This window comes from Diospyros lotus, chromosome 1 (genome assembly GCF_014633365.1).
Source record: "Diospyros lotus cultivar Yz01 chromosome 1, ASM1463336v1, whole genome shotgun sequence".
Lineage (NCBI taxonomy): Eukaryota > Viridiplantae > Streptophyta > Magnoliopsida > Ericales > Ebenaceae > Diospyros > Diospyros lotus.
The window spans coordinates 50,936,140-50,953,678 of record NC_068338.1 but is presented as its reverse complement, the minus strand read 5'-3'; the positions used below and the strand labels follow the sequence as shown (position 1 = coordinate 50,953,678).

The 17,539-nt window shown below is 34.1% G+C and overlaps 3 protein-coding genes across 3 annotated transcripts; 1 reads left to right on the top strand and 2 right to left on the bottom strand.

Moving 5' to 3' along the window:
• Window positions 1-779: 779 nt before the first annotated feature.
• On the top strand, window positions 780-5,648 carry LOC127813339 (probable aminotransferase ACS12). The gene is made up of 4 exons (XM_052354274.1): window positions 780-1,395; window positions 1,478-1,612; window positions 2,701-2,861; window positions 2,962-5,648. Exons 1-4 carry the CDS (start codon window positions 958-960, stop codon window positions 3,815-3,817), a joined length of 1,590 nt encoding a protein of 529 aa, XP_052210234.1. The 5' UTR covers window positions 780-957; the 3' UTR covers window positions 3,818-5,648.
• LOC127813346 (uncharacterized) lies at window positions 4,429-5,505 on the bottom strand. The gene has a single exon (XM_052354285.1). The coding sequence runs from the start codon at window positions 5,503-5,505 to the stop codon at window positions 4,429-4,431; it is 1,077 nt and encodes a 358-aa protein (XP_052210245.1).
• A 4,139-nt stretch (window positions 5,649-9,787) lies between the features above and the next one.
• Window positions 9,788-11,731, bottom strand: LOC127795269 (protein PSK SIMULATOR 1). The gene is made up of 2 exons (XM_052326848.1): window positions 11,054-11,731; window positions 9,788-10,946 (listed from the first exon to the last, which is right to left on the bottom strand). The coding sequence occupies exons 1-2, from the start codon at window positions 11,567-11,569 to the stop codon at window positions 10,092-10,094; spliced, it is 1,371 nt and encodes a 456-aa protein (XP_052182808.1). The 5' UTR covers window positions 11,570-11,731; the 3' UTR covers window positions 9,788-10,091.
• Between the last annotated feature and the right edge of the window lie 5,808 nt (window positions 11,732-17,539).

Here is a 17,539-nt window from a genome sequence, read left to right as displayed (position 1 = left end):
TTAGCCCACAGGGCCTAACGGGCCGGGCCCACCAGGCCTGGCCCTTTTTTTTTTCTTTTTTTTAAAATAATTTTTTAAAAAATAATACATATAATATATACATATATAAAAATTAATTTGTTTCTTTTTAAAATATTTTCTATCTTAATTCTTAAGTTTTAAATATTATTTCATTATTTTATATGCCTTATAATTTTTCTTGTGAATTGATATGAAAAATAATGTACATATAAAAAGGAGAATGTTTATTTATAATTTAAATATATAAAAAATTTAACTTAAAAATTTTAAATAAATTAATTGATGGTTATTATTTATATATATTGTGAAATTAAATTTTTTAATATCCAATATCAATAATTACTAAATAATAACAAAATTAAAAAAAAAAATGAGTAAGGGCCTTACTGGCCTATAAAGGTCTCATGGGCCCGACCCATAAGGGCCCAACGGGCCACAGGCCGGGCCATGGGCCTAATATCTTTGGCCCAGCCCGGCCCCCAATGGGGCCCCGGCCCGTATGAACAGTAACGGGCCGGGCCAAAGCCCGGCCCGCGGGCCACCCAGCCCTTTTGACACTGCTAGTTCCGTTGAAGACATCAATTTGGAGTTGACACGTTATACTTGGCTTGAGAGGCAAAAAATAGCAACGCCGTGGGAGATAGCTTTATTGGAGATAGCTTTAATGGCAAAAATAGTTAATAATGCATTGGCGTAGGGGCAATTAAGTCAAACCGTCGGGTCAGGACGGCAGCATCGCCATCGTCCCTTCCCAGCCAAGCAAAGCAAATCCTCAAAATTCCGGAACACAGCCAAATACTCGTCACGAACCGGACGAAGAAACAAACAGACACTCAAAACTCAACCACTTTGTCTCACTTCCACAGCCGGAGCCACCAAGGAAACTACAGCCGCTCCACGGCCGTCGGCTAACGACCGCCACACACGGTGAGTCCTATGACCCAATCCCGATTCCAGTTAAGCCGGACGACGGACGCTGACGACGAAGCCCGGAACCAGGTTTCCACCGGCGGCGGAGGGACGGCCATGAGGCTGATAGTGCCATTACAAGGCGTGGTTCAGGGAAGGGGCGGCCTTATATTGGGCTCGCTCATTCCTTGTGCTCTATTCTACTTCCTCCAAGTCTACCTCAAACGACACCGTTCGCCGCCAAAGTCTCCCTCGGACATCGGCGAGCTGTTGCGAACGGCATCGCGCTCGAATCTTGCGAGAAGCGCATCGGTTGGGCGAGCTCACGTTTCGTCTAGGGCAAGTTCGATTGCCAAGTCGAACGATTCGCCGTATTACATTGGGTTGGATAGGGTTAGGGAAGATGCCTATGACGAATTGAAGAACCCTAACGGCATCGTTCAGCTCGGATTGGCGGAAAATAGGGTATGCGTTTGTTTTGTCGATGATGTATGGATTGGTTATTTTGTTGTTTTTAACTGTTTTTCTGGCGTTTTGGTGGCTGTAGCTTTCTCTGGATTTGATTGACCATTGGCTTTTGCAAAATTTGAATGTTTCGATGCTCGGAGGAGGTGGTGATGATTTGGGGATTAGTGGAATTGCTACTTACCAGCCTTCTGATGGACTGTGGGAATTGAAAGTGGTGAGATGTGATTGATTATGATCTATTGAACGTTTGTTTCCATGACTTGGCTTTGTGAATTTACTGGTGTAAATTGCCCTGGATTGCAACCTTTTGACATTAATGCAACTCTGCTTCTTCAAATGCAATAACTAATCTAAAGATAAGACGTTTAGTTGATGATATCCCGATTCAAGATGTTTTACACTTGTGCGCATGGCATATAATTGGTAATTTTGAATTTTGTAGCCCCTATTGGAAAGGAAGAACATATTATATAGTTGTCTTTGGGGTGCAAGCAACCTAGATTTCTTCTCATTAATATGAAGCCCTGAATGAAATGTTTACAGCAAATGTCTTGTGAACTTCACCAGCGTTTGTGGTGGCCTTTGTGGATTTCTTCTACTACATTACTCTGAAACTCTCCTTCTCATGCTTCATGTGTGTGCACAAGAACTTGGAAAGTGAGAGTTCTTAAAATAGTAACTCACTCAGTTATACTATTTTTAGGAGGAACCAAACTATACTTTTCTTAAGTTCTATGAGAGAATGTTACAATTACTGGACTCATGACGATGACAAGAATTGATAATAAGTTATTATGCTTATTAGTATGTTGAGCCTAGAAGTAAAAATAATGACACTGCATATATGAGGATCTAGACGTTGCTGCATGTTTGAGCATGCTTAAGGCCTGCATGGAGTTTGGAACAATAATTCTCTTATCATTTGATTTTGCATACTCTTCTTTGCCACCCAAAAGCCTATCGGAATAAAGGTGCTATATTGAAGATAATTTACAGGTTGTATAGAAGATATGCCACATTAATGCATTGAAGTACTCTCTTTTGTTTAGTTGGATGAAAAAGAAGAAATAGAAAAAAAAAAGAAAAAAGAACTAGTCATCAACTGTTCTGTGGTTATGATGTTTCAATGTTCAGGATGGTAGACAGCAAGTGCTTCCCTAAATTCTATAACGAAAGAATAAAATTGAAACCAAACCTATTATTTGTTACTACTGTTGCAGTTTGCCTGTGTTAAACAAGCAGCTCGTGGGTCATGGAATAGTTACATTTTGCATTTTTAACAACTTTCGGTCCATCTTGCAGGCAATGGCAGGTTTCATGTCCCAGATAATGGGAGGAGCAGTGTCTTTTAACCCATCACAATTAGTACTAACAGCTGGTGCCACTCCTGCAATTGAGATACTCTGCTTTTGTTTGGCAGACCAGGGGAATGCATTCCTTGTTCCCGCACCATACTATCCTGGGTAAGTTTACTCTTCCCAATTTAGTTATTAGAAACTGAAAACAAATGCTTTTAATTTTAGAACAACTTTTAGTAGTTTCTGACTTTTCAACAATCTTCAGTTTTGATAGGGATATAAGGTGGCGTACAGGGGTAGAACTTATACCTGTTCACTGTCGTAGCTCTGACAACTTCACCTTAAGTATAACAGCTCTTGATCAAGCCTTCAACCAGGCAAGAAAACGGGGACAAAAAGTTCGTGGAATTCTCATCTCAAACCCTTCTAATCCTGTTGGCAGTCTTCTGACTCGAGAAACACTCTACAATCTCTTAGATTTTGCCAGAGAGAAGAACATCCATATCATATCTGATGAAATATTTGCAGGGTCCACCTTTGGAAGTGTTGACTTTGTAAGCATGGCTGAAATTCTGGATTCTGAAGATGTTGACAAGAACCGGGTTCATATAATATATGGGCTGTCCAAAGACCTGTGTCTCCCGGGCTTTAGAGCTGGGGTTATCTATTCCTTGAACGAACATGTTTTGACAGCTTCCAAGAGGTTGACTAGATTTTCTTCAATTTCAGCACCAACCCAGCGGCTACTAATTTCAATGCTCTCTGATTTGCGGTTCATGAAGGAATTCATTGAGACCAACAGAAAGAGGGTACAATCAACGTACAATTTGTTTGTGGCAGGTTTGAAAAAATTGGGGATTGAGTGTGCAAAGAGCAGTGGTGGTTTTTGCTGCTGGGCTGATATGAGTGGATTTGTTCGACCTTACAATGAAAAAGGAGAGCTTGAGTTGTGGGAGAGACTTTTAAATATAGCTAAGATCAATGTAACTCCTGGGTCAGCTTGCCACTGCATTGAACCAGGGTGGTTCAGATGTTGTTTCGCTACATTATCAGAGAAGGATATTCCTGTAGTTATGGAACGGATTAGGAGGGTTGTTGATACTTGTAAACCTCCCACTTGAAAATGTGAAATTTCTGGGTCTTAACTAATCTTTCTGATCGAAGATGGCATTGTTCTACAGCATATAACAAATAGGTGCTAGAGTAGCAGCAGATGAACAGTCAAACGTTCCATTGAAATAAATATTCAATTTGATGAAGTTCTTCCGGATGTTGAGAAGTCGGATTGTGGAATTAATAAAGTTGTTACATTGCTGTGCGCAGAAATGAAAAGTTTTAACAGTTCACAAAGTCATGGTTGAAAAAGCCAACTAGGTGTGGGGTGATTTTAAGCCATCAGGCATGGGTTTTTTCTACATCAGTTTCAGTTGCAGCTGCCTCTTCCACTTCTGCTGCAGTTCTGCAATCTTCTTGTTAAGTCCGAAGGTGCAGCATCCAACTGCTGTCTCCCTCATAGATTCCTGCCACTTTACAATCAGGCAAGAAATGGATGTATTATCAAATTTCATGTGCAAACAACTGGTGCTTGCATGTAATTGTTGTTTCTATGATGTATAAATGAACTGGAGGGGAGTAAGACACAGGCTTTCATTTTTACTTTTCACAGGACTCTTATGTTCATTCGACATTGCCTCTGGTTTCCAGGTACAGAAACCATTTATAGTTGCCGGTATTAATCAACACAAGTTATGAAGAGTTCAAGAATTACCATGGAGAGGTTCTGCATCTGCATTTGAACAACTTTTCTTTGGTTACTCCTCTTCCGGCTCATCATTATCAGCTCACCAAGTGTAAATGGCCTTCTTACTGCAACACTGCGATTGCTTTCCCCGTCAAAGTATTTCTTTAGTACTTCCACTTGAGTATGAGTTCTTTTCTCTGAGCTTCCATGCTTGTCAAGAAAGCTTGAATGGGGTAATAACAAGGGAAATAGGTGCTCCAAAAAAGATGTTCCAACTAGGCTTCTTGTTCCAGTTGCATAGCTGCTTGTACTGCTGTCGGTTTCAGAAGCAGGCGAGGAAGGCGCACTTTCAGTTTCGTTCTCCATCGAAGAAGACTGCAACGCTGGAACAGCACTAGAAACAGCCACAGTTGATATAAGGCCATTGGCTTCCAGAGATTGAGCCGAGCAGAAGGATTGATCAGTTTCAAAACCACATGCTTCAAGATCTGATTCAGGATTAATCCCGTAAATTTTGTCCACGCTTCTGTTGTCATCGCCAAAGCTACCTTGCCCGTTGTCGTTGTCGTTGTCATCATCATCATGAATGTCTCGAGAGCGTACCAAATAAGATTCTATAGCATCGAGCTTTTCTTGTGGGAGGTGAAATTCCGATTCTGGTTGGGGCTTGGAAAAGGAGGGAAAGGGTTTCCCAGGCTTTTCTTCCCACTCGAAGGGAACTGAAGCGACGAGCTTGACTGGAGGTGGAGTAACTGGATTAGCTGTTCGAGTGCTCGGTTTCCAGTCCTTTTTTGGCGTTCCTGGTTTTTCTTCCCAGAGAAATGGCACAGAAACTGGTTGCCTGGGCTGCTTTCTGCTGCCACGATCCGGGGTTACAGTCACAGTCTCAGCCATTGCCCGGTAAAATTTAGCACTCCATAGACATAATCTCACTTGCATTGTGCATATATAGGGTGTAGTCAAGTGGATTAGAAACAGTTTCTTCTGTCTGACCTTAGATGCTAACTGCACCATTTCATCTTGGTGATTAGGTTCACCTAACCAAGGCAAAAAATTTAGTAGTTTCATGCTTGTCGGGCAATGCAAGTCCAATCTAATTGGATTTTGCAAGTTTGATTTTGTTGTTTCTGTTTTTTCTGTCAAGTTTGAAGAGAGAACATAGACAAGGTCGTTTGATTTTTTTTTCTTTTTCATGATCTGTATTTGTTTCAGTCTTCTCTTTTCTGGACTTGATTTCTTTAAACTTTTTAAAAAATGTCTCTTTATACATAACTAGTGATGAACCGTGCGATACACAGGAAAGTTTAATTTAAAAATAAAAAAATAAATTTATTATTTTAAATAATTTTAACAAAATTGAAGATTATGATTTTTTTTTAATCTTTAATCAGTTATCAAAATTTAAGTTTAATTAATTATTCGTTATTTAATATATTAATGAATAACACTTTTAATTCAATATACTATCATTTAATGTATTCAAAAATAATTAATATATCCGTCAAAGACGTTTGTTATTTTTTATTTATTATATTAAAATTTTTAAATATGAGTAAGAATTAATTTTTTTAATAATAAAATTTTAAAAATATGAATTTTGATTTTTTTCATAATTTTAAAAATGTGATATTTTAAATATTAATTAGCATTGAAAAGTCCTAGCATTTGACAATCTTAAATAATTTTTTATGAATTTGTTAAAGATATCACATTTTCAAGATTATAATATAATTATTAAAATAATTAATAATTAATTAATTATTACATTTAATTTAATACAAGTTTTTGAAAAAAAAAATTCACTATTGATTGACACTGGTAAAATACCTTATTTGACTATCATATTTTAATATTATATAAATATATATAGAATAAAGATATAAAGATAATGTTTTAAATAAATGTACAATTTTTTATAATTTAATTAATAGTTTAAGTTGTTTGTTAATATTTCTTATAAAATTTATGCAAATTTAATACAAATTTTAGAGGTAAAAAATAGTTTGGCAAATTTTTGGAGGGAACAAAAATTTGTAAACTATTTACTTTAATATAATATATATTATATATTATTATATTATACAAAGATAAAATCTTATTTAATGGATAATTTTCTGTGACTTAAGTAATACTTTAAGTGTCTATTTATATTTCTCATAAATAATATTTATTTTTAATTGATTGACGATTAATTGATGAGAAGATTTAATATAAAATATTTTTTTTGATTAATTAATAGCATTAAAAAATTCATGCAAGTTTAATACAAATTTTAGATGTAAAAAATAGTTTGACAGATTTTTGGAGAGAAGAAATATTTGCATACTATTCTACTATATATTATATATAATATACAATATTTATATTATATTATATAAAGATAAAATTTTATATAAATGAATAATTTTTGGTGACTTAATTAATAATTTAAGTGTTTATTCATATTACTCATAAATAGTATTTACTTTTGATTGATTGACGGATTAATTAAATATTTAATATTTACATAATAATATATTGGAGAACCTATGATTAGCATTGAAAAACTCGTGTATTTAAAGTTTATTATTAATTTTATAATAATTAGTACATATTATTTTAAAATAATTGAAAGATTTAAATTATTAATACAAATTATAAAATATAAATTATTAATGCAATAAATACTAAATGTAAATTATTGATGCAAGTTTTTGGAGAAAAATTTATTACTACTTATTATTTCAAAGTAATTGAAAGATTTAAATTATTAATGTAAAATACAAAAGATAAATTATTAATGTAATAAGTATTAATTGCAAATCATTAATGCAAGTTTTGGGAGAAATTTTTTTTTTTTCAAGAGTACCATACTTTTATATATATATAAAGATTACAAATATTAAAAGAAAAAAATTTATAATATATGAACTTTACAGAAACTCTTATCAATATATGAAGGACAAACAATTAATGGAAATAGATTTATCAAACAATATTGGCGTCTGGATGGTTTTAAATTTCATCGGTGACAGTGTTCTAAACAGGCCCTAATCAATGTATTAGACTGGACTTGTAATCCAACAAGCCAGATTTGGGTTCAATTTTTTGGGTGATGCCTTTTGTGATTGGAAGTAAAAAATTAGGGGCTGTTTGGTTTGGAGATGGGTTTTCAGTCTTTCATAAATTATTTTAATAGTGTCGTCAAAGCCAAGAGAAAACAATAGAAATATCCATATTGAGTAATCAAGAATTATTTTTTTTCCTTTTATTTCTACAATAGTGAAGATTGCTATTTGTAGTTTCATTTTCTTAACCCTCTGCCCATTTCCAGTTTGAACCTCAATTTGAATTTCGAAGCATCGGTAAAATTATAAAAAATTATCGTTCTCGTTGAACATATATTACCTGAATTTGTATTGATATAAATCAAAACATAAATAGATAAGTTAACAAGAAGAGAACAAGGACAAGGGTTCAACTTCGAGGGGTTGGTGGGACAACAACATTGGGAAAGCGATGGCTTGAATTTGTGGGTAAGTTGGTGATCGTCACTTTCACTTTGGTCCATTTTCAGTACTAAGCTGCCAAGTGCCCAACCCATTCCATAAAGGAGGTGGAGCTCACCCAGAAAAATAGAAAGAACAAAAATATATAAATAAGAAAAATAAATTACCCTTTACACTAGGAATGAGTAATATTTTAGTTAAATAAAAATAATCAAATCGAATCAATTAAAATTATCAATTCAGTTCAGTTTAAGTTGTTGATTTGGTTCGATTTTTAAATTTGACAATTTCAATTATTTAGATTTGATTTAATTTTTATATAAAAAATAATCGTATTTGACCAACAAATTAGCAGAACAGAAGAAAAAAAAGAAGCTGTTCCAGTAAAACAGTTTGGTCTTTCGTTTTTTTTTTTTTTTTGGGTTTTTTTTCTTAATTTTCTGTCAGTTTAGTTTTTCTCGTTTTTTTTTTTTTTTTTTAAGTTTTTCAGTTTGTTTGTTCAAACCTTTAAAAGTGTCACTAAATTATAACATGTATTTTTACATTTTAAAAATTAAGTTAATCTTCCATAAACTAACAAATTATTAAAAAATTCTTATAATTTTGGAAAACTGCAAGGGTAATTTGATATAGAACAATGTTATTTTATCTAAAATTCTATTTGGATAGCGAATTTTGGATGAAATAACGTTCTTTTATATAATTTTTTAAAAATGGAGAACTCTCTCTATTTATGTGAATTTTTAGAAATATTGAGTCTAATTTATCTAATAAAAAACAAAACTCTCTCTGTGACAACACCCCCCCGCCCACCCCCCTCTCTCTCTCTCCGGGACTGAAGACAGTGTAGAAAAAGCAAGTTAGAAAATTCCGGAAGGTGGGGGCCAAGCTTCAATCAAAGTGGGCATGGCGCGGCCATGTATGGCTTCTGATCAATCTTCTACTTCTGAAGGTAAGAGAGATTAAATGCATCTTTGTAAGGGTTGCAGGTGATAATTGTGTGGGGCCACCCAGCAGAACGCAGGCCATGGCCTACATCATTAATTTTAAAAGAAACTTTCTGAACTGTTCCTATTTGCCTTGTTCCTATCCAATTTATGTCTCTGTATAGATGACGGTAATTGTCAACAAGAGTGAACTATCTTGACAAGGGAAGAACTCAAGACTTAAAGCCTCATAGCTATTGCTAAATGGAAATTGGGTTTACTCACGAGAGAGTTGACAAGAGTAGGTAGTTTTCTCTGCATTTTTTAGCTAGCTAGATATTTTATGTTAATTTCTTTAATGCATATATATTCAAAAGTAGTAATTTGACTTTCATCAATAATAATAATAATAATAATAATAATAATTAAAGAAGAGGTTTGAGTTTTTGTCTGAGGAGTTAATTGTTAAAAAAGAGCATTTGAAATTTAGAATGATATACAAATAATAATATTTTACGGATGATGAATCAAAATGGTTAGGTCAACTTGATGAACTTTTTGTTCTCAATATTGAGAATTAATTATTTTTTTAATTGATGATGCCATGCTACAAGAGAATTTAAAATTAAAAAAAATATATTTAAATAGCTAATGGTAATTACTAACATAATCCTACTTTTTTGGCCTGGATAAAATATCTGTCAATGTCACACAAGTATGCTACAGATTAATCAAAATGGTTAGGTTAGGTTAGGTTAGGTCAATCAACAATAATCAGCTTTGAGTAATGGTAATTACTAACATATATAATTAAGTTAGTTCCAACCATCCTAGCTAGCTAATAACTAGTACACCTACTGAATCTAGATCTATTGATACCATGCATGCATATAATAATAATAATACCTACAAGATCCGGAAAAGAATATGTTCACATGATCATAAATCATAATGTAACTAACTATTTATTGTAATTGGAAGCAGCTCATGGGCATGGATTGTTTAATTTGAACAATTCATAAGGCAACCATATCATTTACAGGACTATATATTACATTATGTGGATTCGGGTTTAGAAGCAAAACAAACCCTCACAGATCTGAAGCCGATCGATGAGTTCAATCTAGAAGATCAAAACCACGTCGATCTCAAAATGGAAAATATTCCAAAAAAAAAAAAAAAAAAAAAGAGTTAAAATTAAGCAGAATATTAAACAAAAACAGTCGTAATTCCTAGCTAGCTAGCTGCTCGAAGCCGCCGTCATATTCAAGAAGGTGCATTCTAACAAGGCCTTGGCATTCATCTCCCTCTCGAACCGACAAATGTAATTCAACCCAACAAGCAACTCAGTAATGGCGGCTTCAGTCTTCTCTTTGTTGGCAAAAAATAAGGTTTGAAGGAGAAGAACATTGGTTTTTGGCATCAAATTCTGCTGCTCAAAGCTCCGTTCACTTTGCCACTTTATCATATTATGAGCCAAAGGCGACAGCCACCGGAGAATCTTCCCGAGAGCCTCTCTCCACTCGCCGGCGAGTGCCGGATCGGTTGCTGAAAACCCTACTCCTTTCAACCTCCCCCGGAGAGATGATCGTATGCTACGCGGCAGCATCGAGTAAAGATCGTCTCTCGCATCGCAGCCGACCAGCTGCGGCGATCTCATCATCTTCTCCATCACGATTATCAAGTTCGCGTAGTGGAGAGCCAGAGCCGCCGCCCCCAGCGTGCTCGGCGGCGGCTTGAGCATCTTCGAGTTGGACTCGAAGAACCCGTGGCCCGAATCTTTGTTCGTCGTCAACGGCCCTGATACGAAATCGCAGGAATTCGGGTTTGGATCGGATGGGTAGACGGCGGCTGAAGCCGAGAGGCTGCGGGGCAACGAAGCTGGAAACTTCCCATGATTTCCGATCCCGAAAACAAGCTTGATCCTTGCTAGAACAGTAAAAATGGATCTTGCCAGCAACGAAACAGTTGTATCAAAGCTTCGGTTCCATAAGGATCGCCCTTTTAGATACTTAATTTCTTGTCTTTGCCACAGAATCTTCTGCTGCAGATCGATGATCTTCTGCTGCTTGATCGGTACTTCGTTTTCTTTACACTGCGTTAAGAAATATGAAAAAACATGAATAAAGAAACTATAGAAACGCATTATCTTGTATTATATATATATATATATATATAAAAGTTCTGTACTGTAACTATAACCTGTAAAGCTTTTCTTAAGCCGTTCTCCATTATCGAGAGCTCGTCCATCTCTCTGTGAAGAGTCGCAGTTGCAGTGACGAACCGATCCATCTTCTTGTTCTTGGCCTCCATTTCCTTAAAGCTCAGGACCCAGTTGTTGGGGTCCCGGCCGGCGTCGGCGAACTCGGCGAAGAACCGGTCGAACGACCGGAGATTGTGGTCGTGGCAGCGGCTGCTGATTCGGGAAACAGAGTTGGCGACGAGGCGGAGATTCTCGACCAATTCGGCGCAGGCGAGGCCGAGGAGGAAGGTGTCGTCGTTGGATACGATCTTGCGGACGCCTTCCACTGATATGGCTTCATTCCTGAGGCGAATTATGTTCTTATCCGACAGAGATTTCCAGAGATGGAGCAGCTTCGACATGAGGCCGGCGATCTCGAAGGCCAAGACTCCGCTGTTGGATTTCTTGGCGACCTTCGAATCGAAGCCGTTGGATATGGCTGATTTGACCTTGATCAGCCAGGTCTCGAGAGCCATAATTAATTATGTTCTGGGGAGAAAGAATTGAAGAAGAAGAAGAAGAAGAAGAAGAAGAAGAAGGCGAAGTGGGTTGGGTCGAGGAGTGGGAGTTGCAGAGAGAGGAGGAGAGAGATGAGGATAGGAGAAGAAGTGCTTGGGCTCGTGGGATGTTGAAAGCATTGCCAATACATTAATAAGGAAAAGGATAAATCCGGGGGGAGAGAGAGAGATTCAGTAAACTCTCTTGGTTCGGGGCAACCTTATCTTTTGTCGGTTTGAAGATCCACGCGCTTGCGGAATCTGTACTACGTGGGGCCACTGGGCAGCTTCCGTGTATATGTTTACTTTTTATACGTATTTTTAATTTTAGATTTTTGGGGTAATTTCATGCAGAATAATATTTAATTATTTATGCAAAACATACAATTAAAATCACATTAGACCTTCTATTTATTTACTTAACGAGAATTAAAAAAATAAGAGATGTACTGTAATAATTTGAAACTAAAATAAATTGATAAAATACCTCTCAATTTGGGTATAAATAAATAAACGATTCACTTTCCAGTTTTATAGATTCCTATGATTGAAAGTTTTATTAAATTTACCTTATATAAGCAGCAGAATAATATTATAATTTACACGTATTTTATAACATCTACTTAAGAAAATGGAGATTGCCGTACGTAAATGTAATTTCCAAAAATGCGAAGGAGTGCCAAGTGTAATTTACTAAATACAATCCTATTATACCTGATTATTTTAATATTATTTTTTATTTATAAAATTAAATTCTGTATCTTACTTTGTAATTGTGTCACTCCGAAGCTTATTTTCCAGGCACTTAATGAAATCGATGTTGACGATACTGACTTGGATGGAAAGTGATAACCTTTGGGCCTCGTCACCAAACACAAGCATATTTTCACGCAAACTTTTCAAAATTCTTGAAATACTGAATCATCAACAATCTTTATTTCTTTTTCCTTTTCTTTAATTAATTTTCTTACCAAAGATGCAAGAAAAGAAAAGAAAAGAAAAATTTGCCTGAAGGGATCAGTCTTTATGATCGATCAGCAGTAAGAATACAGTCAGAAAGGAGACTTTTAATTTGCTAGGGAGGGTTCTGTTCTGTTGGATACACACGTAACGTAATTGAGCAAATGTTTCTCTTTTCTTCTACAGAGAAGCAAGCATTGCAGTTCATAATTCATGGCTTTTTCCCCAGCCTTAATTACATGTCTGAAGAGTGTTTTATTTTTTCCCAGCCTTAGTTACAATAAAATTGAATGAATTTATTAAAGTACAAGGTAAAGTAATCTAATAATAAGTTGAAAAATATTCTTAAAAAAAGTATACATAGCAAAAATTGAATTTAAAACCTAAAAATTTCCAACGCTATTCTTCTTCTTCTTCTTCTTCTTCTTCTTCTTCTTCTTCTTCTTCTTCTGTGTTTATTAATTAATAAGCCATAAAATAATTAGGTTTTGACCCCACTAATTAACCCACTGTGTGAATCATAAGGAGCTAGCTAGCCACCATGCACCTTCCTAATTTTATAGTTGGATTCCATTACTATCGACTCTAAAGTAACTTTCTTCAGCTTCTTGTCCTTTGATGGAGGAACATGTGGCTAGCTCTTTACTGTAAACTGGGTCTCTCTTTCACTTATTAACCTGACACTCGCCATTTTGTGCCAAGAACAGACAACCGAGCCACATGGGTCTGAAATGTTATTACTGACAAAGTTAACCAAAATAATTAACATTGGTCTTTGTATAATTTTTATGTGTAAAATGTCACCAAAACGATGCAGTAGTAATATTTACACACACAAAGGATTAATGATGTTTATACAACAAATTAATGTAAACAAATTAAAATACCCAAATAAACATTATCTATAATACAACATATATTTGTCTTTTTAATTATATATATATTTGGTGTGTAAGGCAACAATTTTGATGGGTGTTTTCATTATTCACAATACATGCATATATAGTTAATAATAATAATAATAATATAATAATAGGAGTATATAATTTTATATAAAATTCCTTGTCACTTATTATTATTACCCTATAAAGCTCGTTCCCACTCATTTCTCACCACATGGGTGGTGGAAAGAGTGACGGAATTAAAGGGGAGAGAAGATTGGGGTTGATTAATTTTCTAAAAGGAAGAATTAATTAAACTGGGGTTGGCATTTGATGATTGATCTGCAAAGCAGCTTCATTTTACCACTGTGCTTTGCCTACCAAATGAAGGGCAGTGAAGAAGATCCTTCTTTACCTTGTCGGTTAATACATAGGCAGCCATCCAACACCATCCCTGCATATGCCTCCTCATCCCCTCCATAAATCAATACTCTATTTCATCCTTTCTCGTATCGATCTCCCCATCTCCATGCCATGTTATGTTATGTCTCTTTCAAATGCATCCATGGCATCAAGTTCTCAGAGGATTGGTACCATGCATGGAATCACCTTTGTATATATGCCGGATTTTAGTTAAGTTTTTAAGAGTGAATTTACAAATGTTTATTTAGTATTTATAATAATTTGTAGATTTAGTGAACTTGCATAATATACATTTCAAAAAGCGGTAAGTACGGGTTCTTATTAATAACTAAAAAAAAAAATCATAAGAGAATAAATTATTTCTATTCTTATAATACAAATAAGAATTATTTCTTTACTTGATACATTCATCTTTTTATTAGATAATTATATTTGGGTGATGTCACAATATAATAAGAGTAGTGTTAGAGATTAATAGAATATAATAAGAGTAGTGCTAGAGATTAATAGTGGTGATGATGTGACAGTTCATATGAAAGTATTTAAGTGACATTATACATTTATTTAAAAAATATAAAAAATAAAATTTGTTAGCTACCTTTTCATCTTCTCTAGACAAATACTTTCATATGAATTTTCACATTATCGTTATTTATCTCTATTGGAGATGAATAATATTACTCATATAATAATATATTGTTGATATATTAAGATTGAAAATTTATTTTTATTAATTAGTACGTATTATGTTGTTCATAATTTAAATACATTAATTATATATAATATTGTGTTAATAGGATTAATTAGGAGAGATACATCGAATACATATTCAATTTAGCCACGTGTCAGCCAGCAAATGGCTAATTAAAAGATGTCAAAACGCGTATCCCCCTCACCCCAGCCTCAAGACATGAGTTCCAGTCAACACAGCTCACTAATTCATTCACAAGTCAAAATGGATCTCATGCATCGATCAATGGCTTTGCTCTGCTCAAGTCCGATGGTTCACGCAATTGTTAAACAAAGGCACGTTAATTGGATTGCAATTTGTGCATTGTTTTGAGTTAAAAATAGTAGTCAAAGTGTTGGTTTGAGTAATCCTGTTGGATAGACAATATTGCAAGCTGATGGACACATTAAAATTAAAAGGAAAAAAAAAAAAAAAAGGAGAACTTATACAAATATTTTTATTCTATATAAATATTTGTATTTATTTGTATGTCAATTACTTCGTCATCCATTTGTTGAAAAATATATAATAATAAATCCAGTAAAATGGATAATAATTATGAAAATGTCATTATCATAATAGGATTCTTTCTATACGAATGGAATACATATGATCATATCCTCTCCTTAGAATATATATAGGCATCATCAAGACCCTATGGCAGTATGTATGAGAGAGGAGATTGGAAAATTATAATAAAAATCAAGAGGTAGTGATGCAATTTTCCACTTCACCAACAAGCTTTTGACTTTCTCAATTTATTGAATGTTTATTCTTTATGAGAAGTGAAAGTTTATTCTTTCTAGGTAGCTGGCTGGTTCTCTTCATGATGAGTAGAAGATGATAATATATATTGGACGCAGATAAAACTTAAGAGGGGGCGTAGGCCCAGCTGGAATGACCCCTCTCCTCTCCTCTCCTCTCCTCCCACACCCACCTATATATTGCATGTCTGCATCGGGTCATATAAATGCAGACAATAAATCACTTCTGATATATATATATATATATATATACTATTATGTAGTCACATATAAGTTTATTATGTGGTTTTCATATAAAAACCATACTTAAGTACGAGTGGTACAGTTTAGTTTAAAATTATGATCATTTGAGACTTAATAAATATCTTCTGGTGCAATTAAAATATAGTCACATCTTATTTTGTTTGGTACATATAAGAGTACTCGGTGTATTATATAATAATAATATTTATAAAACTTATATGTTCATATAAATAAAAAAAAGAACAAAATATGTAACTTGTAAAAAAAAAAAACAAATACAAAAAGTTATATTTTTTTTATTTATGTTTATATCTAAATTTTATAAATATTATTATTATATGACATATGACATCTCAAGTCAATATGAATGCACTTCCTTTAAATCGATTTTATATGTTAGATAAAATTATATTAAATTGAACCAATTTAAATTTAATTGTTAAAATTAAAAGAATTAAATGAAATTAGAAATTCCCAAAAAAAATTAAATTATTTCCATAATTAACCTCAAAAGAATTATCTAAAAAAAAAAAACAGTGACGTTATATATAAACCACAAGTATCATTAAATTGCACGTAAAATTATTATCTCCAACTGGAGCTTTAAGTGGAGAGTGGATTCGTACAAGTTTCCTTCCACATATGATGTGAAATTTTGAAGCACTACTATATATAATTGTATTGTTTGGTAGTAAAACAAAACATAATTTTAAATAAAAAGTCAATTTTGCCACTAATTCTTTTTACCTAAATTTGAATTAGAAAAAGTTCATGAATGAATTTAAAAATTAAATTAAAAAAATCAAAGACGAAATTAATTTATTAACTCTTCAAATCATTCTGGTGAAACTTTGTATACTATATTTTGTCATAATAAATAAATAAATAAATCTTTTCCCAAATGAAATCATGAATCATGGAGGTTTGGGAGAATGGCAACAGGGGCTAGCACTCTGCCACGTATATGAAATCGTACATACAGTGGAGTGATGCCATGCTCCATATATGACAGTGCAATGATATGATCATATATATATAATATATGTAGATCGAATAATATATAATATTAATTATTATTATTATTATTATTATCTTCCTTTCACTTCCCTCTCAAACCAATATATATATATATATATTTATATAATGGGGAGACTGTTGGATGTGGCATAAGTGAAAAGGTTAGTGATTGCAAAGAGAAGAGATTGATATATAGATGCGCAGTATATACAGTGGTCAAAATTGGCTTTTTTAGGGTCAGAGAGAAACCCTCATCTGATGAATGTCTACGGCTCATGCTTAAATATTGTGATAATCTCAGGCCACCCATTGATTGACCTCTTTTTTGTGGGTGGGTGGGGCTGTGTGCGTGTAAAATAGTGCATGATTGAAGATTTTAATGAATTTTTAAATTAAATGTGGTGTCACATTTTTATTATTAGTTTAATAAAAAAATATTAATATCTAAGTTGAGTTTTGGTTTTGAGAGAAATCATTGGCATCAAAAGTTGGAATTTGACCATTACTCATGCTAGCTTAGCTCTCTAATTAATGCAGGTGTGGCTCGTTAATAATGCTAGCTACCTAGCTCTCCAATTATCTGTATATGTATCTTATAAAAATGGAAACAACTAGGTAAAAATATCATTTGAATTAGGTATGGTCAAACTCGAGAGAGGGGATAAGGAAAATCTTAATAATAATGCTTAGTTTTTGTGGAGAAGAGACATTGGATATGGGCACTCACAATAGGCCATGACAAATGATGAGATATGAAACATCTTACCCAATTTTGTTGACTTGATGGTAACCTACTTTACAAAAGCTTGAAGAAAGTTCATTTACCTTCACGTGATTTGTATTCACAAAGGACACTTGACCATGCATACCCCCCCTCCCTCCCTCCCTCCCTCCTGGCGCGCGGAGTGGTTTGAGCCAATAAGATCAAACA

Bases quoted from the DNA above. Each gene is read 5' to 3' on its own strand.
- LOC127813339 (XM_052354274.1), top strand. From the start codon at position 958: ATGACCCAATCCCGATTCCAGTTAAGCCGGACGACGGACGCTGACGAC. The intron at 1,396-1,477 runs GTATGCGTTTGT...TGGTGGCTGTAG, and splicing joins TCGGATTGGCGGAAAATAGG to CTTTCTCTGGATTTGATTGA. The intron at 1,613-2,700 runs GTGAGATGTGAT...TCCATCTTGCAG, and splicing joins GACTGTGGGAATTGAAAGTG to GCAATGGCAGGTTTCATGTC.
- LOC127813346 (XM_052354285.1), bottom strand. From the start codon at position 5,505: ATGAAACTACTAAATTTTTTGCCTTGGTTAGGTGAACCTAATCACCAA.
- LOC127795269 (XM_052326848.1), bottom strand. From the start codon at position 11,569: ATGGCTCTCGAGACCTGGCTGATCAAGGTCAAATCAGCCATATCCAAC. The intron at 10,947-11,053 runs GTTATAGTTACA...TTCTTAACGCAG, and splicing joins GCTTAAGAAAAGCTTTACAG to TGTAAAGAAAACGAAGTACC.